Raw genomic sequence first — 22,074 nt, 5'->3', positions numbered from 1 at the left:
TATGTCTGGTTGTGATCCAAGGGAATAGCATAATGTGGTAGGGTAACAGTATCATTCATTGTTATGGGCTTTTGGGGACCTTTTTTGTGTTTTACAGAGTCCAGGGGACCCTGCAGTCTTAACTTATTGGCACTCTCTTACGCTCTGTACAATATATCTAATGTTATTACACTGGTCATACAGCTCTGCAGTCTCACCAGGCACTGGGGCTGGAGAGATGGGCGCACCGTCTACAGTATCCGCAAGGTTCTCTATACTGCCAGCAGCAACAAACTGAGCACGGCCTTCTTTGCTTCCACCTTTAGGTTTTATCAGCTTCTTCATGCGGTCTGCTATCCAGTTTGACTTCCTGAAGCCACGAGAATGAAAGAGAGCGTACAGTAAGTAAAGCAATGAGTCTGTGGTGAAAAGGTCTGCTAGAGGCAGATGTTAAAGCCTGACTAACTTTGGTTGTTTGGGTGGAGTCATGCCGGGCAGACCTGGCTCCAAAACACGATATTGATCCATTATCTTCTCCACCAGCTTCTGCTTCTCCCTGCGCAGCTCATTGAGCTTGTCACTGATTTGGAGAGAGATGGACAGTTGGAAGAGAAAAACATGAGTTTTTTACTGATGCAGGTGGTCCACTGCCCACTGCTGGACCTTCTACATGGTGCATGTGGAAGTAGTGGACTAAAGCGAGCTGCAAAATGTTTTGTGTGTGTGTGTGTGTGTGTGTTCGTACAGGTACTCTCTCTGCTGGTTGTGGTGCTGGTCTCGGCTCTCCAGGCTGCTCTCCATTAGGGCTTTGTTTTCTTTAGCCAGATTCTGGTTCTGCTCAACTAGATGTCGGTTCTCCTCCTCCATGTTTGCCTTCAACTGTGTAAGGAGCTATAACACATATATAAATATTAGGACAATAAAAAGTATATAAAAAAAAATGAAAATTATTTTTATTTAACCTTTTTGTTAAAGGTTTTTTGTTTGTGTGTTTGTTTTGTAGTTAATGTGATTGATATCAGATTTTCAATACGATGAAATATACATCCAAAAGTCTTAGAACGCAAAATGTAAACCTGCAAATAATCTTAAAATAAAGTTCTGGATTTCTAAAAATTACATTAAAAATGTAAAACAGTATTATGGCAAAATGAATGATACAACATAAACATATTATATTATATAGATTATAATAGATACAGTTTATGATAAATAGTCTAATCTTTACTATTTATCAGAAGTGTTGAAAACATACATACATACATACAAACAATCAAATCAAAATTTATTCAGACACCTTGAACATTTCATTCATTATTACAGTTTATTCACTATAGTTTAAAAATTGGTAATAAAATATGACAAGATCTCAGAGTTAAATTGTGTCAGAAAAAAATATCTTAATTATGTCAGATAACATTTAAGCAAAACATGGTCAGGACAAAGTGTCTGAATAATTTTTGGTCCCAAATTGTTAGCAATTTTACTGTCAGTCCACTGTGTGAAGAATTTTTGGGTATAATATGTCAGTTTACTTTATTTTGCTATCCTCACTTACATAAATGCACCCACTAGTAAAAATTATATCTATTGTCTGAATCATTTTTGGTTTGACTATAAATCTTTTCTAGACATTATACATTATATATATATAAAAAAATTCTGACAATTTAATGTGTTCTTGCTAAATAAAAGTATTGTTTTTTTTTTTTTTAAGTTATCAATCAATGTTGAAAACAGTTTTTGCTGCTTAACATTTTTGTGGAAACTAATGATAGAGAAAGTAATACTTTTATTCATCAATGAAGCATTACATTGATCAAAAGTAACAGTAAAGACATTTATAATGTTTCAAAAGATTTCTATTTAATACATGCTTTATTACATTTAATAAATACATTTAATAAATCCAAATAAATGCTGTTTATTGAACTTTCTATTCATCAAAAAAAAAAAAAATTCCTGGAAAAAATGTATCAACATTTCCACAAAAATGTTAAGCAGCACAACTGTTTTTAACATTGATAATATTAAGAAGAAATGTTTCTTGGGCACCAAATCAGCATATTAGAATGATTTCTGAAGGGTCATGTGACACTGAAGACTAGAGTAATGCTGAAAATTCAGTGAGAATTGTCATAATGTGCATTGTGCTCAGACCTGGTTCTGGCTGCTGAGACGGACATTATTGAGATCCAGTTGTTGGTTCTGCTCTTTAAGAGTGTTGATTTGTCCCTCCAGTCTGGTTCGTTCAAGCTGAGCCGCACTCAAATCTGCCCGCAGAACTGAACTCTGAGCCAGCAGCTCAGACTGTACCTGAACCCACTCCTTCTGCAGGCTCTGATATCTACAGATAATACATACATTCAACAGGTGAATCTCATTAATGTCAAGGTCTTATTTTACCAAAAGAAATTAAAAAAAAAAGACTTAAAGAAAATAATGTTTGCCATTGAAATTACATTTATTATATATATTCCATATTATGTAGTCGTAATGATTTAAAGTAGTCTGTCTAGCCATCTTCCCATTCATCTAGACAAGTAATCAAAGTGCACCAATCTAAACACAGTTTACTGAATAACAGCAAACTGCCTCCTCCTTGGTTAGGTTAAAAAAAAATTCTGTTCACTAAAGCAACAAGCTTTACAAATATTTATCATAGGCTGTAAAACCATGGCAACAACTGTTGCAAACTGAGCTTTGAAATGACTCATGCAGTGGCGAAACTTTGGTGGGGTGTCACCACACTGAGAGAAATGCAGTTTGTGGTGGGAGGTAGCATCACTTCCTCTGTCTTTCCCATGAATGTGCTCAACTGTAAATCCAACCCCGTGTTGTGGTCACTGCAATTATGACTTCCTCTCACCTTTCATTGTCCATTTTCAGTCTCTCCAGCTCCTTCTCACTCTCCACCTGCCCTTGTGTCACTTTCTCCATTTTCTGTCTCTCCATGCGTATCGATTCCTCTGCCTCCTCCAACTGTGCTTTTTGCTCCAACAGCTCCTTATATCTAGACAAGTACAGTATTTTAGAACATTTTACTAGCTTTAAATGAAAGGTAATTTTTAAAAAAAAAAAAAAAAAAAAAACATAAATTATGAGAGAATTTAATATTTTAGCTAATGTAAATTCATGTTCCAGTTTAATTTGATGTTAAATGCAAGTGGAACAATTACAGTAAACCAATACTATAATAATTATTGTTTATATTAATATACCATTTATTACGATTACTGTTTACATATATATATATATATATATATATATATATATATATATATATATATATATATATATATATATATATATATATACAGTCAACCAAAAATTTAAAAAATTATTCAGACTAGAAAAGATTTAGTCAAACCAAAAATTATTCAGACACTAGTTATAATTTTTTTTAATATTTTTTTTTACTAGTGGGTGCAGGACACTATAGTTCATTTATGTAAGTGAGGATAGCAAAACAAAGTAAACTGTGACATATTATACCCCAAAAATCTTCATACAGTAGACTACCAGTAAAACTGATTTGGAAACATTAAAAAAAATTGCAACCAAAAATTATTCAGACACTTTGACCTGGCCATGTTTTGCTTAAGTGTTATCTGACAAAGATAAGATCATTTTTTTCTTGTCATATTTTATTACCATTTTTTAAACTATAGTGAATAAACTGTAATAATGAATGAAATGTTCAAGGTGTCTGAATAAATTTTGGTTTAACTATGTATTTTTATATATATATATATATATATATATATATATATTATATTTATATATATTATGTGTGTTTGTGTGGAATCTACACTTTTTCACTTATTTCACTCAATTTTGAAGTTGTATGTTGTATTTATTGGTTTGCTGCCATGTGTATTCATATTTCAATTTCCACAGATGGACTTTAGACAAGATATGAAAAGATTGTGAATAATCTTAAATTATTATATAATAGTAAATTATAATAAATTATTATATAATTAGATAAATGTATTAAAAAAACGTAAATTTTCCTTATAGGCCTCTAATGTGAATAAGCTAAAAGGCATTCTTATTTTTATAATTAAATACATTATTATAAATTCCTTTATTTTGAAATAAATAAATGATTATTCATTTATTATTAATTAATTAAGTGTCTGAGGTACTGTACCTGGCCTCAGTGTCTTTATATTGAGCTTCTAGACTGCGACTGCTGCTTTTCAGTTGACTATGTTTGACCAACAACTCTTCTAACTCCGCCTCCTGTCTTTGTTGCAGAGCTGTCAATCTCTCGTGATCCCGCCTTACAGCCTCCAGGCGCATCACTGACTCCTCCTTCTCCTTGAGCCACACCCTCGATTCAGTCTCCAGACCTGCATATCGCAGTTCACCTTCACGGCAACGTGCCAACGCAGACGCATGTTCGGAACTCAGAGACGCCTGTTCCACCTGAGTGAGAGAAAGTGAGTAAAATAAAGCAGATATAATGAGAGTGCAGTCATTCGGGTGCAAATAACATATTTATGAAAAGCCTCTATAATTTAAAGTGATGTACATTTATGATCCGTCAACGGTATGATTGAAACCCTTGAGTGTCCGCCCACTATAAAACTAATATGGATTTAAACAAATGTCAGGTACTAAAATACCCTCGGCCTGTGTTTCAGCATCAAGGGTCCATTTTGAAACCAGCAACCCACACTCAATCAAGCACTCACCTGTAGTTTGGTGTTGAGGGCCTGTAATTTAGCACAGTTCTCTTGCAGTGAGATGGAGTGGCGCTGCAGGGTGTCCAACTGCTCTCTGAGCTGAGCACAGGCTGACTGAGACTGAGTCAGCTGAGAGAGCAGCACCTCCCGCTCTCGCTGCAGCACTGCATTCTGGGATACAACCAGAGGCACAGAATTCAGCATACAAAGCGGGCAAGTTATTATCTGTTCATTTAAATTGTAATCAGAATCCCTGGATGATGTTAATGACATTTAAATAAAGACATACGTGAAATGGCCCTGAGGGGCCCAAAACGTGATTACATTTCAATGGGCATTTGGCATTTTATCTCACCTCCCTCTCCGTATTTATCAGTCTTTGACTCAACGCCTCCTGGCTTCCAATGCCAATCTCTGCCGTTGTGTGCGGTTGTTTGTTCCCTGAGTTTTCAGTGTCTTGTGCTGCATAGATAGAGACTGTGGGCCCTGAGTTCTGGTTGTGGTTATCCTTATCTACAATACTGACAGTGGCCTCCTGGGGGCCTCCTGCCAGAGGTGGAGACTGTCTGTTTGATTCACAACCCTCGATCCTCTGTGCGTGCGAGTCAGGAGGTGAAAAAGCAACCTCTGGAGCAGGCCGTTGCTGTTGTGTAGCTGCCATTTCAAGCTTGGTCTGCAGCTCTTCAAGTGTTCGGTTCAGCTCTGTGATCTGATTGGATAACTCTCGAGACTGGGCGCTCTCATTAGCCAGATCCTGGTTGTGACAGGGATATTAAAGTTAGACAAGTGCAGTATCTAGCCAGCTTTATCCAGAACCAACCAAGTGCCTCTTTTGGAAAACCTGAGCAATAACAGCTTTCATTAATCTCACAAAGATGCATTTTCAGCACAGTTGTCCAAGGAGGGGAAATCTAATTGCAACTGAGGATTTTCAGATAAGAAACCAGCTTGAAAACAATTACCTCGTTGAAAGGAAATATTCAAACTGGCCCATTTTGCAGTTTCTCAGCTCAATGGGACCTCCAGGCAAACATAATTCCAGAAATATGGTGTACCAAGGCGCTATAGTAATTGCTTTTATCATTCAGATATCGAATGCAAACACTTTGAATACTGCACAGACCTTTGTTAGAGAGTCAATTTGGGTCTTGCTCTCAGCGTTGAGCGTGCCGAGTTGCAGATTCTCCTTCTGCAGCTCCTCGAACTGTGCACATGTCTCTTTGAGCTGAGAAAGCTCCTGACACATGCGTCTGTGGGCAGATGACAGATGTAGTGAGTGGTACACATAATATTCTTTTGCCATGCTATTTGTTTCATAAGATCAGATATAAGGACTCTGTCAAAGGTTCAGTGTGAAAGGAATAGTTCACCCAAAAATGAAAAAGTATTGTGCAGTATATCCAAGTTTTATGAAGCTATATGATTTGTGTGAGCAACAAGCAAACGTCCTATTGCATGTCTGTACCTGTTTTGTGCCTCTAGACTGCAGGCTCGTTGGTTGCCATGCTCTAGGGCAGATGTTGTGCTTTCCAGCTGCTGTCTAAGTCTGGCCATCTCTCTTTCTCTTTGTCGTAGCTCACGCCGTTGACTGTCCAGCTCTGCCTGACATGCCTCCTTCTCCTGCTCCAGTCGCGTGACTTCAAGCAGAGCTTCTTCCCGCCCTCTAGTCAGAGACTCCACCTCCACGCCAGATTCTCGTAGTTCAGCTTGTAGCTCTTCTTCATGCCGCCTGGCAGACTCCAATGTCCGGCCCAATCTTTCAAGCTCTGCCTTAAGGTTTTGGTTGGTCAGCTCTAACTGATCACCCTACGAGAAAAGAGTTTGGTGCCCTCAGTCAAAAAACAAACATATCTTTTCTTCAGATTTAATGGAATAGTTCACCCAAAAATTAAAGTTCTGTCATAATGTACCTATGCTTATATCTCTATAAACTTATATGCTGTTAATGTTCCCTGAAATACAAAAGGAGATTTTTACATTGCTCTTTTCCACACAACGGAAGTGAATGGAGACTGAGCATTTAAAAGGCAATAAAAAAAGGATCATACCTGTGCCATTGTAATATATGTGACCCTGGACAACAAAACCAGTCATAAGTCACACGGGTGTATTTGTAGCAATAGACAACAATACATTGTATGGGTCAAAATTATTGATTTTTCTTTTATGGCAAAAATCATTAGGATATTAAGTAAGGATAATGTTCCATGAAGATATTTTGTAAATTTGCTACCATAAATATGTCAAAAATGTATTTTTATGAGTGGATATGCATTGCTAAATTCATTTGGACAACTTAAAAGCCGTCACCCTCAGATTTTTTCAAATAGTATCTCGACCAAATATCCTGTCCTAACAAACCATACATCAATGGAAAGTATAATTATTCAGCTTTCAGATGATGTATACATCTCAATTTAAAAAAACTGACCCTTATGACTGGTTTTGTGGTCCAGGTCACATATTTTAAAATGTGATTTAGTCCTGTGATGGCAAAGCTTCAGTGTCACATGATTGTTCAGAAATCAGTCTAATATGCTGTCTTATTATTATCAGAATTGAAAACAGTTGTGCTGCTTCGTATTTTGTGCAAACCCTGATAAAAAAATCAGGACTGATGAATAGAAAGCTAAAAACAAAAAAACAGCATTTATTTGAATTTTTGTAACAATTTAAGTATTTACTGTCACTTTTGATCAGTTTAATCCATACTTGCCGAATAAAAGTTTTATTTTCTTTCAAAACAAAAATCATACTGACAAACGTAATATACAGGACTTGCTAAATTAAATGCCTTTTGAAGCTATATGATAGCTTTGTCTATGGATTTAAATGGAAATTAAAAAATTTTTTCAATAAAAATCTTCCCTTTCAGTGCAGAAGTTTAAAATCTGCATATTATATATATAAAGTTGGCATATCACTTTAGTCATGAGCTATGCAAGAACCAATGGCATTACAGACGTTAAATATGCAAATGAGAATTAAAGGATTAAAATTTGTGAGTGACATATTTTGGTCTATTCTTCACACAAATCCATATAATGCAGCACATATGGACTAATATATTCATATAAACTGCTTTTATGGTGCTTTCTGTCCTTTTTGAAGATTGAAGGCCTTGGTTCTCATTCACTTTAATTATGTATCTTCCTTTGCATTCCACAGACGAAAGCAAGTGGGTTTGGACAACATTTGGGTGAGTAAATGATGACAGAGCTTTCTTTTCTTTTTCTTTTTTGTGAACTACCACTTTAAAGACCAATTACCAACAACTATTGGCATCTTATTACTGTTTCCCATGATGATGCTCTGCCCAGTGTGTTTCTTGATATCCACTCATTGTTATAGCATAATTTTAATGTAGGCACCATTAATCTCAATGTTCCTCCAGTCATGTAATCCATATCTTGTAGTACAGCAAAAGGCTGAACAAATAACCCGCCTCACCTTGCGTACAGCAGCCCTGAGTGAGTCTATGGTGCCTCTGAGAGTCTCTCTCTCCCTCTCCAAGGCTGCTCTCTCTCCCTCTAATTGAGAAATCACCGCAGCTTCCATCTTCTGGAACTCCACCTGACTGCGCAGACGCATCAGCTCCTCCTCCTGCTGCATAGATTCACCCTGAAGCACCTGACAAATAAACACATTAAGTGGTTATTTTATCCAAAGCAAATCAAAGCGAAGTGCTGTGCTTAAAGGCACAATGCTGATGATTCATGGATCGGTCCTTGAGGAAATCAAACCGGCATCTTTTTGAATTACAATCCCAGATCATTATGCCATATGATACAATGAGTACAAGTGGAAAAAGTCATTATTGTGAGAAATAGTCTTTATTTTACAAGGGTCTAGTAACCATATTGTATGTCTTTCTTAATTGCTAGTGGCAGGGAGTTGAGTTTATACTTGGTGAGTCATCATTGCCTTTATCGACTGGACCGTTATCTCACTTTGAGTGGATTGTGAAAGAGTGGATTGTTAACTGGTGCAGTTATGTAGTAATTAGGGTTTTTTTGTGTCATAACTCGATGGTTATTTACCTCAATCTGTTTCCTAGCCTCCATAAGGCTCTCTGCTGCCTTCTTCAACCGCTGGTTCTCCGCTTCCAGGAAAACCAGCTTGTGTTCGGCCTCCAAGACCTTCTTTGTCTGCTCTGCCAGTTTGGAGTGCAAATCCTGGGCTAAAGTGGTCTGTCTGTCAGCCTGTTCCAGGGCTTGCTGAAGCTGGTTATGCAGGGCAAGGGTGTCCTGGGAGAATTTATCTTCTTCTGTCTTCTGGGCTTCAGTGCTGTACGTCTGAGATGTCTCTTCTGTGATGTCTTTCTTTCTTTCAATTTCTTTCTCACCCTCAGCCTCTCCTCTCTCTTTGCTGTTCATTTCATCTATAACCTTCTTTTTTTTCTCGCTGAGGATTATGTCGCCCCCCTCTACCCCCTCTCCATCTTCTCTCTGGGCTTTTATTACGCCTTCTTTTCCATCATGTTTCTCTCTTCTTGTGTCATTTCCCTCGCATTCCCCTCTTGGGATTATTGGCTTTTTCCCCTCTTTTCCCTCCGAGGCTGTTCTCTCTTCCTCTAGGTCTTTCCGTTTCTGTTTTGTCCTCAGCTCTTCGAGATTTATCTTCAAGCTGCTATTTTCATTCTTTAGACACTCCAGCTAACAGTTGAAAGAGAAATGATAGGGCCTGATTCATAGAGTTGAGATGAGGACAAAATGACAGTAGACAAAATGCTTGGAATAAATGTCTTTAAATCCATCTAAAGTGCCTCACCTCCTTTAGGGTGTTTTGAAGCTTTTGTGAGAGTTGGTCCATGCGTCTCTGGAGCTCTTCAGTCATCTCAGGGGAACTGGCCTGCTGAGCCTACATATGAGAGATGGGAAACCTGAGAAATGACACTAATCAGTTTGTTACCTGAGGATAAAACTGGCTAAACATCCACTGACCTCTTGTTCAGCCTGCAGATGCTCTAGTCGTCTCCTTAGTTCAGCGTTCTCATTTTCAGCTCCCAGAAGCCTCAGTGAGGAAGCCTCGTTTACCTCCTCACTTAAAGGCTTCAGATCTAAATGACAGTAAGAGAGACGCACATGTAGACACGTTATTAAAGTGAGCTTTAAATTTCTTTAAACATTTACTCACCCTCACGTTGTTCCAAACCATTAAAGGTGCTAAAGAGGATGTTTTGTTTTATACATTTTTGCAATATTACTTGAAACTGCCTTTACTAACTGATGAAAGACTATTTATTAGGTGCACTGAAAGTAATAATATTAATATACATCATCTGTTCATGAGGTAGGGCCTTAAAAACATCAGCCAATCGTTTACGCGATCATCTCGTAAACGATTGGCCCTCTGGCTTGTCATTCACTGCCATGACGTTCTTTGTGAAAGACGAGCGCGGCTGCGTGCTCCAGTAACTTTCCACACTCCACAGGCGCCGCATGCAATGTTTTTGTCAGGAGACAGGAGTAACAACTGCAGATTATGAGTTACCTGCAGTGAGTCCGACATAATGAATCCACTAAAATGACACAGCGAATACTCGTGCACGAGTTTTGTGAGGCGTTCCCTCGAAATTCTTACGCATGCACTCATTTCAAAAACTTAATAACAGTCTTTGGTTTCTCAGTCGATGAAAAGATCCTCTTTATCACCTTTAAGACTTTGGTTAATCTTCGAAAACACCATTTTTTTTTCAGTCCCTCCACTGAAAGTCCAGGTAACCAAAACTTGGTAACATAAGACCTTTGTTGATCTTCGGAACACAAATTAAGGTAGTTTTGATAAAATCCGACGACTCAGTGAGGCCTCCATTGCCAGCAAGATAATTAACATTTTCAGATGCCCAGAAAGCTTCTAAAGGCATATATTTTATATATATATATATATATATATATATATATATATATATATAATGTCATGTGACTGCAATGGTTCAACCTTAATGTTATGAAGCGACGAGAATACTTTTTGTGTGCCAAAAAAACAAAATAGTGACTTTATTCAACAATATCTAGTGATGGGCAATTTCAAAACACTGCTTCATGAAGCTTCGAAGCTTTACGAACCTTTTGTTTCGAATCAGTGGCTCGGAGCATGAAAGTCACGTGATTTCAGTAAATGAGGCTTTGTTATGTCATAAGTGTTTCGAAATTTCAAGGGTTCACCAATGGGCTATTGCTATTGAACCACTGATTCGAAACAAAAGAGCTTCGAGCTTCATGAAGCAGTTTTTTTTTTAAATCGCCCATCACTAGATATTGTTGAATAAAGTCGTTATTTAGTTTTTTGGTATTACAAAAAGTATTGTTGACGCTTTATAACATTAAGGTTGAACCACACACCTGTCTATATAAGACCTTACAGCTCACAGTGCATGTCAGAGCAAATGAGAATCATGAGGTCAAAGGAACTGCCTGAAGAGCTCAGAGACAGAATTGTGGCAAGGCACAGATCTGGCTAAGGTTACAAAAACATTTCTGCTGCACTTAAGGTTCCTAAGAGCACAGTGGCCTCCATAATCCTTAAATGGAAGACATTTGGGATGACCAGAACCCTTCCTAGAGCTGGCCGTCCAGCCAAACTGAGCTATCGGGGGGAGAAGAGCCTTGGTGAGAGAGGTAAAGAAGAACCCAAAGATCAATGTGGCTGAGATCCAGAGATGCAGTCGGGAGATGGGAGAAAGTTGTAGAAAGTCAACCATCACTGCAGCCCTCCACCAGTCAGGGCTTGAGGAAGCCTCTCCTCAGTGCAAGACACATCAAAGCCCGCATAGAGTTTGCCAAGATGGTGAGAAATAAGATTTAGAAAATAGAACTTTTTGGCCTTAATTCTAAGCGGTATGTGTGGAGAAAACCAGGCACTGCTCATCACTTGTCCAATACAGTCCCAACAGTGAATCATGGTGGTGGCAGCATCATGCTGTGGGGGTGTTTTTCAGCTGCAGGAACAGGACGACTGGTTGCAATTGAGGGAAAGATGAATGCGGCCAAGTACAGGGATATCCTGGAAGAAAACATTCTCCAAAGTGCTCAGGACCTCAGACTGGGCCAAAGGTTTACCTCCCAACAAGACAATGACCCTAAGCACACAGCTAAAATAACGAAGGAGTGGCTTCACAACAACTCTGTGACTGTTCTTGAGTGGCCCAGCCAGAGCCCTGACTTAAACCCAATTGAGCATCTCTGGAGAGACCTAAAAAATGTCTGTCCACCAATGTTTACCATCCAGCCTGACAGAACTGGAGAGGATCTGCAAGGAGGAATGGCAGAGGATCCCCAAATCCAGGTGTGAAAAACTTGTTGCATCTTTCCCAAAAAGAATCATGGCTGTATTAGATCAAAAGGGTGCTTCTACTAAATACTGAGCAAATGGTCTGAATGCTTAGGACCATGTGATATTTCAGTTTTTCTATTTTAATAAATCTGCAAAAATGTCAACAATTTTGTGTTTTTCTGTCAATATGGGGTGCTGTGTGTACATTAATGAGGGAAAAAATTAACAAATGATTTTAGCAAATGGCTGCAATATAACAAAGAGTGAAAAATTTAAGGGGGTCTGAATACTTTCCGTACCCACTGTAAGTCTTTATATAATGACCTGATTAAATTTAGGCTTTTAATTTGTGTTACGAAGGTTAACCGAAGTCTTATGGGTTCGGAACAATGTGAGGGTGAGTAAATGATGACAGAATTTTCTTTTTTTTTTGAACTATCCCTCAACTCAAAAATGACATTTCTATCATCAACTCATGAGAAGCAAGGCAGGATGTTTACTCTTTTCTTTTCTACACAATGGAAATGGATGAACACTGTCAAGCTTCAAAAAAGATAAAAAGGAACATGAAAGTGTTATTTTTTATAATTTTTGGCTCTGTCTGTTCCCATTCTTTTTCACTGTATAGAAAAGAGCATCCAGAAGAATGCTAATCTTTTCCTTTTGTGCTTTACAGAAGAAAGAACAACATACAGGTTTGGAATGACATAAAGGTGAGTAAATTATGACAATTTAGATTTTTGGGTGAACTATCCCTTTAACATTGAGTGGGAGTGATAGGATGGGATGTAAATGTATTCATAAATGTCTGTATCTAACCATGACAGCTTGATTTGCATAAACATGATTGATATACATACACATGAAGTCAAGAAATCAATCGTCTAGCCATGGCAGTTGAGTCATAATATCAAATATCAAACCATACATAATTAAACCTACCAATCTCAGGCATTATTTCTTGAACATCCTCGTCAGACTCTAGCTCTGATTGGAGGAATTGATGATGAGTCTCTCTTTGACTGACACCCACAGAATGAACCTGGCGCTTGAGATCCACCTGCAGACTCATATTCATCTCCAACAGCTCGTCTACCCTCTGTCTCTCAACATCCCGCTCCTACACAAATGCAATTTTATACCAATGTAGCGTTATGAATATACATCATACATTTCTTTCATTTAACTTCATACATTTTAAAGTAGGTTTAGAAGTTTTCTTCTAACTCAACATAATCAATCAAAATGAGTTCCACACAATGGAAACATGGCAATAAAACCCTAAAAGTTCAAAAAGTCATTCATACACTCTCCATATCCGCAAGCTTCTGCCTGAGAAGAAGATTTTCCTTCTCCAGTTCCCGCAGAGCAGTGCAGCGCGCCCGAGCGTCAGCCAGCTGCTCATCCAGAAGAGCTTTGTTCTCTTGCAGTGAGGCGCAGTACTGCTGCTGCTCCTGTAGGGCCAGAGAAAATGTGCTTTAAAGGAATTTTTTACTCAAATAAGAAAGTCAATTATCAATCTTCATGCTGTTCCAAACCCGCCTGACTTATTTTCTTCTGTGATATTTTTGCAGAATGTTCACGCTGCTCACCAGGGACTGTCTGTCTATTTGTGATTGTTTTATGACTGATCACAATATTTTTGTTCATTTTTCTTTTTTGAGTTTTTGTTCCACAAAGTTGATCATTTGCCTGTATGTACAGTATGCATGTTATACACTGCCCGGCCAAAAAAAAAAGTCACTGTTTGGATTTAAATAGGCAAATAATTATGTCTATGACTGGATCAGTATTGCAGTGATTATTAAGTTTTCTAGCATGTTAGAACAGTTCTTTTAACCCTAATTTTTAATTTCTTAAACAACCATGTAGTAAGGCATATCATGGCCATATTCCAGGATGACAATGTCAAGATTCATCAGGCTCAAATTGTGAAAGAACAGATGGGAGGGAGGATAAAGAATCATTTTCACACATGAACTGGCACCTCTGAGTCCAGAGCCAGAAGTTCATTGAAAGTCTTTGGGATGTGCTGGAGTAGACTTTACAGAGTGCTTGACTCTTGCATTTTCAATGCAAAGATCTTGACCAAAAATTGATGCACCTCTTGATGGATATAACATCACAATTTATTTCCATCAAGAGGTGCATCAATTTTTGGTCAAGATCTTGTATCCACACTCCATCAATTAGGGTTAAAAGAACCATTGCCAAATATATAACATGCTAAAAGCATAATAATCATTAACAAAGAAACATTTATTTTGAATTGTTATAAAATGTAGCAATATTGAAGTATCTTAAAATACCATGCAAATACATGCATGGTATTTTGAACAGTATTGTTTTTGCTTTCTTTCAAACTAATGTATTTTTAAATATCCAGAGTTCCTTTTGTGTTTCACGGAAGAAAGAAAGTCTTATGGGTTTAGAACAACATCATTTTCATTGCTGGGAGACCTATTCATTTAAACATACATTTCAACAATTTAATGTTCCTTTGGGTTTACTTTGGGTGACTTTCATTTCATAAAGCTAATCATTTGCCAGAATACAGGTCAAAATTAGCACACATAATACTCATTTCCAAATTATAGCACTTTGTCATTCCAAAGCATGATGTTTTAGCCAGATCTCCTCCTCTACCTTCAACTGTGTGCGGTACAGCTCCATGCTGCGAAGCCGATGTGTGCTATTTTTCAGCTCCGCCTGCAGTTGCTCTACTCTGGCTGCACGCTCACGCAAACAGTCCAACTCATCTTTCAGACCCCGGCTCACACGCACTTCCACCTGCAATGATCGGTTCTGAGCCAAACAAACATTGGATGGTATGTCAGTGAAATGAGGATCTGTCCATACACATGTATTAATGACAGTTATACAGTGTTTATTATCAGTGTAGAGTGCTCACTTCCTTCTGTAGTTTTTTTATTTCTTCCTCCATAGTTTGCATTTCTTGCTTGTAATCCATTAGTTGGTCACCTTTGTCCTCCCTGTAAAATATTTTAATTTGTAAATATCTTTAAAAATGAAGCATAATTTCTGTGCCACTAGTGTAACCAAATGTAATTGTAAAAATAATGAATGTTTTCCATTAGTTGGAGAAGCAGAAAATCCGGCTCAAAATTCACAAATGTAATTATGTTGGAAAGTTCAAACAAGAAAGGATTTATGCACTGATTTATGCATTGATATTTCAACTCAAATCACACACATTACTTTTAACAATTATAATAATAACAAATATTCAAAGGTTTGGGGTCATTTTTTTTTTTAATGATTTTGTAATTGTAACGAGACGGGACTCAGGCAGAGATCCATTTGCAAGCTTTACTAAAAGTAAGCGTGGTCGTACAGGCAGGGTCTAGGCAAGGGCTAGGCAGAATTATGGTCAGGATACAGGCAATGGTCAGGACAGGCAGATATCATTCACAGGGCAGGAAACAAAGCAAAGTCCAAAGGCTGGCAGCAGAGGATCATAAACGGTACACAGACAGGTTCGATGACAGGCGGACAATAAAAACAGGGGAACGCTCAGAATTGAACACAGGGTGAATCAAGACCTCGCAATGATGTGTGGTGAATGAAAGTCTCATATAGTCCAGTTAATGAGCTTCAGATGTATGTGGCAATTAGTGATTGGTGTGGAGTGTGTGCATGTGACTGGCAGGGAGGATTGGCATGGGAATTGGAGTCCGGAATGAACGGGAACGTGACAGAAATAAGTTTCTTATGATCACCAAGATGGCATTTACTTGATCATAAATACTATAAAAACAGTAATATTGTAAAATTTTATTACATATTAAAATGTAATTTATTCCTATGATGACAAAGCTGAATTTTCAGCATCATTACTCCAGACTTCAGTGTCACATGATCCTTCAGAAATCATTCTAATATGCTGATTTGGAATTACTTCTAATTATCAATGTTGAAAAAAGTGCTGCTTACTATTTGTGTGGAAACTGTGATACATTTAGGCGTGGTTTCACAGACAGGGCTTAGATTCAAATTGAAAAAAACATTACTGGTGTGCATCTTGAGACAAAATAATATATGTGTCGAAATGTTTTGTAACATTATAAAAGTCTTTACTGTCAGTTTTGATCAATTCAATGCATCCTTGCCATATAAAAAATATTAATTACTGACCCCAAATTTTGAACGGTAGTGTATATTGTCCATCCACATATAAAAACTTCCCATATGCATTAGCAGAAACAACTCACAGTTCCTGTTTGAGTCTACGAAGTTTAGCTTTTCCTTCTGCCAGCTGCACAGCCAGTCCTTCAGGCGGTCCATCACCAAACCCACTCGATGTGGTTATATGGGTTGTAGATGATTCCCGTTCCTGAAAAAGTTCTGCTATCCTCTAAATATCAAGAGATAACAGACATTCAATGCTAAAGAACACACTTTCTGAACACTACTGCAAATCCGGCCTCACCTACTTGCACAAGAAAATGCCAACATAAGTTTTTCTCTCACCTCCAAGTGTGTGTCTCGTTGCGCTAACAAGTTCTGGATCTGTCTGGCCATGGAGCAGAAAAGAGTCTGCAGCTCGGCTCCGTTCAGCCCACACATGTCTCCAAACTCCAAAGGAAGCACTGTGCTCGGGTCCTGGGTCACCTGGAACATGATGAATCACAGGGTTAGTGACACACTACACACTTTAGTTTGAGGTTATGTTCAAAATTCACTGACCTCTTGTATACAAAGTGCAATCTCTGCTTGTGTATCAATGTCCAAGCACTGAATTTGCTGAATAAACGTTTCTTTCCTTTCACACTGGTGAAAATGAGTCAGAGAAATGAATCACACACTGTAAGCATTAATATGTTTTTCAACAATACACTCTAATCGATTTAACAGTGCTGAACTCTCCATTAAAGGTATTAAATGTATTTACAGTGCTTAGTTACCTGTACTGCACAACCCAGCAATAACAGCAGCAGTCTTCTGAGCTCTGCAACAGCGCCCTCTATTGACATGGAAACCGACATGACACCAACAAAGCATTTTTACTTAAAAATGTGCGCTTTTTTTGTTTTTTTCTTTTCATGAAATAAACAGGACCACACCTGTCAGGGGATCTCGACCTAAAACAGCAACATTTGGTAGTGGCATCAGCACCAGCTGCTGTAGATTCTCCTGAAAGAGAAACACGCATTAAAGAAATGACAGGCATTGAAAATTCATTGGTGTTTTGCGGTAATCCTAGACAATGCACAAGTAAGATGTTTAAGTATGACACAGGAGAATTTTTTTTTTCATATGCAGTCATGGCCAAAAGGAAACAAGTAAGATTGTGGAGAATAGGCTTACTAATCTGCAGCAACTGACATTTCATTTAGTATGAGTAATGATCTAATGCCTTTAAAAACTACTTACCATTACAAAAAGGACTGTGGCAAATACCATGGTACAGTGATTTATAGGATGGCACTGAATGATTACCAAATTCATATACTGTAGTAATATTCCATGGTACTTTAAAAAACACCATGAAAACAAAATTCAAAAACATGCTATTACCGTGGTACTTTTTTTAACACTGTAAAATGTGACATCCTCTGTAAATATCTTGTTGATACTTTATTAATGCTTTGCAGGAAACTGCACTGCCACAACAGCTTCCACACTTAACAAATAAGACGCTTCCGACTCTGTACCAATCTACCATATACAGATTAAAAAGAAATAATCATTAAAAACGATCAAGAATAAAGTTTTTTAAAAAAAGAGCGCTAACATACTACGATAAAAAATGTGCAAATGATGATAAAAGTACATAAATAGACTGTACTAAGTCTTATCTATATATACAGTACCAGTAATTGATGAACATTCATAGCACATAAGTTAAAAATACATATGTGTGTATTTAACAGGTGGTGATGTGCTGTTTGTATTTAATAATTATATAAATGATGCACATTTAATGAAGTAGTGAAGGCAAAGAGTTACCATGTAAAAATGGTAAAATTGTTTTAAAGGTGTCCTAGAACCTGTTTTCAAAAGATGTAATATAAGTCTAAAGTGTCCCCTGAACGTGTCTGTGAAGTTTCAGCTCAAAATACCCCATAGATTTTTTTTTATTAATTTTTTTAACTGCCTATTTTGAGCCATAATTAGATATGCACTGATTCAGTGCGCGGCCCCTTTAAATCTCGCGCTCCCTGCCCCCAAGCTCTCGACTGCCTTAATCAGCATAAACAAAGTTCACACAGCTAATATAACCCTCAAAATGGATCTTTACAAAGTGTTCGTCATTCATGCTGCATGCATGCATCGATTCCTGTGAGTATAGTATTTATTTGGATGTTTACATTTGATTCTGAATGAGTTTGAGGCTGTGCTCCATGGCTAACAGGCTAAAGCTAACATTACACACTGTTGGAGAGATTTATAAAGAATGAAGTTGGGTTTATGAATTATACAGTCTGCAAGTGTTTAATAATGAAAATAGCGACGGCTCTTGTCTCTGTGAATACCGTAAGAAACGATGGTAACTTTAACCACATTTAACAGTACATTAGCAACATGCTAACAAAACATTTAGAAATACAATTCACAAATATCACTAAAAATATCATGATATCATGGATCATGTCAGTTATTATTGCTCCATCTGCCATTTTTCGCTATTGTCCTTGCTTGCTTACCTAGTCTGATGATTCTAGTTGTGCACAGATCCAGACGTTAATACTGGCTGCCCTTGTCTAATGGCTTGATCATGGGCTGACATATGCAAATATTGGGGGCGTACATATTAATGATCCTGACTGTTACGTAACAGTCGGTGTTATGTTGTGATTCGTCTGTTTTTCGTCTTTTAAACAAATGAGATTTACATAAGAAGGAGGACACAATGGTGTTTGAGACTCACTGTATGTCATTTCCATGTACTGAACTCTTGTTATTCAACTATGCTGAGGTACATTAAATTTTTCATTCGATGGCACCTTTAAGAAATGGTCAAAATGTTACATCCAGTGTTATTTTAGTATTAAGTTTTAGTATTTATTTTTTATTAATATTTAAAAAAATAACTTGTTATTATTATATTTCAAATTGTAGTCATTTTTTTATATACTTGTTATATACCATTCGTTTATTTTCAGCTTTAATATCAGCTATAGTTTTTGTAATTTTTGTGCTTCAACTTCAGTTTTTAAGTTTAGGTTTTTATCTAATATTTATATTTTATTTCAGCTTTATTTAAATAAAAAAATTGCTTTACATTTAGTTAACAATAACAACACTGGTTACATCAAATAAGATTTCACAGAAATGTATGCATCACCTTCCTGTAATCAGTGTAATTATTAATCAGCTAGTTTCCTTAAAAATATACCAATAGCTGTGGAGTTGAAAAACACACTTCATTTGTATTTTAAAAAAGCTAATGTCAAAAATCCAGATAATGCAGGTCAATACAATATAAGGAAAATCATAATTTTGAGTTTTTTGCTACAGTTTTTTTAACAAATATAATCTTTTTTTGTCTCTCATTTTCATTTTAAAGTGTCCGGAACACAAAACACATTGTGTCATTTCCACATGCTTTGAGTGAAAATAACAGTGCAAAAAAAAACATGTCCACTGCAAGGACATTTTATGAAACAAGAAGTGAAACCACAGAAACCAAAAAAACAAACATGGCTAACTTGTTAACTGCTACAGACATAGTACATGCTGTTTAGTGCGCTAGTGAACTGTCCATTCATTCACTATTTACCTGATCTTTACCATCAGGTGCTGGCAGCATTTTGATTCTTGTCATTTTTGAATGGAATCAAGTAATATTATGTATTCGTGGAATGTACTTATAAAGATATTCTCATGTTTTCACATAGTCATTTGTTTAATGCTTTAATTCAGTACCTGATAGTATGATCTCAGGTGTCGATTGAGGATGGAAAAGTTCTGCACTCTGAGAATCTTGTCATCGCCCACATTGTGGTAGATTTGTTCTACCTTTGGATTGGGATCACTGATTAAAGAAACCAAACAAACAACAAAAATGTCGCCATTAGCTGAGTCACTTGAACTAGGCCATCATCAATGAACTGTTAATCCACTTTATTTTATCAAACTACATTGTTCAAAACAACTTAGATGAAGTTCTTTTTAATTTTTACACTTTGAGTCTTTCTTACATGATCCTCATGACCTCATTGAGGTAGACTCCATTGGTAAGCTTCAGGTACTGCCTCACTGCATTCTGGGAGTTGGAGTTTACTTCCATGTATTCCTGAGAGAGTGATCCAGTCTCCTCCTCATCGACAATACCCTCAAATAGATGCACCTTACAGACAATGAAAACAATGCCCCGTTCATATCAATGTGCATATGAAGAGTAAGTTTATCATATGAAGAGTAGCCTAAGTCTGAGTATAAATTATCTTTGTTCACTGTTGTGAATGCTTGATTGTTACTGTACATATCTACATAAAGTTAGTCAGGATGTTGGGTAAAATCAATGTTTCGTTTTGACTCTAATTTCTAAAGAAATCATTAAGATATTTTAAGATATCGCTCGTTGTTTAAATATAGCTGTGTTTTTGAAACATGCTAGCTTGTGTTTAGCTGATCCAAGCTGGTCATTAGCTGGAAAAACCGGACTTTTATAGTTGTGGACAGCTGGTAGCCAGTTTGTTGCTGGTCCAAGATTTTGGACCAGCAACATGTATCAACTTGGACCAGCTAGAAACCGTTGCAAAACACAGTTAACCTTGTAATATTATTATTATTATTTTTTTTAGCAGGAAACAGCATACATGTTGATCAGTTGTTTATTTGTTAATGATTAGATTTGACAGTAAATAACATTAATTGATCAAAAATAATTTCTGAACATTATTTACAGTTCCAGAATAAAAACATTTTACTGAACAACATGAAGATCATCAAAGAACTTAAACTGTCAATTTGCTTACCACCTACCCATGTAACAAGTGCACTTCCCATAAATTCTTCTAACATTTCCGTAACGTTTACGTCCATCTTCTGTGTACCGTACCTGATCGGTTTTATCCCATAAAATTCATTGGATTATTTAAATAATAGACTTTGAAGAGTACATTTCATGGTTACCGTAATTCTCTTGACAATAAACTGTCAAGAAAGAACTGTTTAACTGTTAACATCTTTGCTTTCTGTGCCTTTCCCTTCCCTCATTAGTCACACTTCGAAACCACACCGGAATCTAAAGTTGCATTGCATTTGGTCTGTTCCCCTCTGCGCGTCCTCATGTCAGCGTGACGCGCGTGTTTCCACACTGAACACAGCAAGACCGCAACTGAAAGATGTCACAAAACCTAGTAGGCTGCCTATCTAGACGGCATTTTTGCGTTTCACTTTGAGACTATTCGTAGACTCTGTTCTGCAGCCTACGCTTTGTTTCCCCCAACTGCTACCTAAATAGGTTAATCAGATTCATTAGTCTTTGAGACACAACCTATAGGTGTGTGGGCAACACAGGAAATAAAATCTATGTATATCAGTTGAAGTCATCGATAACACTGCACTTGAAATAATTGATATAAGTTACATGCAAATACAGCATGCATGATTTGCGAGTTGATTAGAGAGATTTTCTTTCTCTAGATTAGGAGTGACAGAAGAGCAAAATTAAGTTTTTGCCGCTGTCTAGTGGTGGAAAGGTGTAGTGCGCTAGCAGATTATCTGGTCTTTTGTGACATGTTTTTAGTGTCACTTCATATCAGTTGAAAGTGTTTGATATGAAACTTTTATGTAAAATATGATCTTTCGAAATGAAATAAATAAGCACCTTTTTCATTTAAGGACCAATCCACTGAAATGGCAGATTAGTTGAACCTATGTGATCACTAGTGCAAAACTAATTGCATTTAATAAGTAACTAGATGCATGACACAGTTGTATTTGTACTGTGTTTTGTGTATGAATGCTTTGGCAGCAGTATTAATGGTCATCAAAGGGATAAAGAGATTTCAAGTGTCAGAACAGGACACCCAACAATATGGCCTGCCGCATTCAGTCAGTGTAATCCAATTCATTTCTCTCTCACTCTCACTCTCTCTCTCTTTCTCTCTCTATCTGCGTAGGCAGAAGAAGAGGAAATGGATTTAACACTACA

The 22,074-nt window shown here is 37.1% G+C and overlaps 1 protein-coding gene across 2 annotated transcripts in view; it reads right to left on the bottom strand.

The window, feature by feature from the left end:
- Positions 1-21,175, bottom strand: part of ccdc88b (coiled-coil domain containing 88B) — a 28,456-nt gene extending 7,281 nt beyond the window's left edge. Inside the window, exons 1-26 of one of the 2 annotated variants that reach the window (XM_067388797.1) lie at positions 20,894-21,175; positions 20,114-20,262; positions 19,839-19,947; positions 17,033-17,102; positions 16,874-16,932; positions 16,656-16,739; positions 16,440-16,580; positions 16,181-16,323; positions 14,860-14,941; positions 14,595-14,753; positions 13,256-13,402; positions 12,891-13,068; positions 9,617-9,732; positions 9,444-9,533; positions 8,714-9,328; positions 8,124-8,303; positions 6,139-6,479; positions 5,797-5,923; positions 5,029-5,427; positions 4,683-4,844; positions 4,136-4,413; positions 2,849-2,992; positions 2,140-2,326; positions 725-870; positions 446-559; positions 198-349 (exon numbers count right to left, since the gene is read on the bottom strand). In XM_067388797.1, coding sequence (XP_067244898.1) covers positions 198-349; positions 446-559; positions 725-870; positions 2,140-2,326; positions 2,849-2,992; positions 4,136-4,413; positions 4,683-4,844; positions 5,029-5,427; positions 5,797-5,923; positions 6,139-6,479; positions 8,124-8,303; positions 8,714-9,328; positions 9,444-9,533; positions 9,617-9,732; positions 12,891-13,068; positions 13,256-13,402; positions 14,595-14,753; positions 14,860-14,941; positions 16,181-16,323; positions 16,440-16,580; positions 16,656-16,739; positions 16,874-16,932; positions 17,033-17,102; positions 19,839-19,947; positions 20,114-20,202 — 4,312 coding nt within the window. In that variant the 5' untranslated portion in view covers positions 20,203-20,262; positions 20,894-21,175. The remainder of the gene's footprint in view (positions 1-197; positions 350-445; positions 560-724; positions 871-2,139; positions 2,327-2,848; positions 2,993-4,135; positions 4,414-4,682; positions 4,845-5,028; positions 5,428-5,796; positions 5,924-6,138; positions 6,480-8,123; positions 8,304-8,713; positions 9,329-9,443; positions 9,534-9,616; positions 9,733-12,890; positions 13,069-13,255; positions 13,403-14,594; positions 14,754-14,859; positions 14,942-16,180; positions 16,324-16,439; positions 16,581-16,655; positions 16,740-16,873; positions 16,933-17,032; positions 17,103-19,838; positions 19,948-20,113; positions 20,263-20,893) is intronic. The other variant, XM_067388789.1, reaches the window with a different exon arrangement.
- Between the last annotated feature and the right edge of the window lie 899 nt (positions 21,176-22,074).

This window comes from Chanodichthys erythropterus, chromosome 1 (genome assembly GCF_024489055.1).
Source record: "Chanodichthys erythropterus isolate Z2021 chromosome 1, ASM2448905v1, whole genome shotgun sequence".
In the NCBI taxonomy this organism is placed as follows: domain Eukaryota; kingdom Metazoa; phylum Chordata; class Actinopteri; order Cypriniformes; family Xenocyprididae; genus Chanodichthys; species Chanodichthys erythropterus.
The sequence above is the reverse complement of the archived record's forward strand: the minus strand, read 5'-3'. Positions and strand labels throughout refer to the sequence as shown.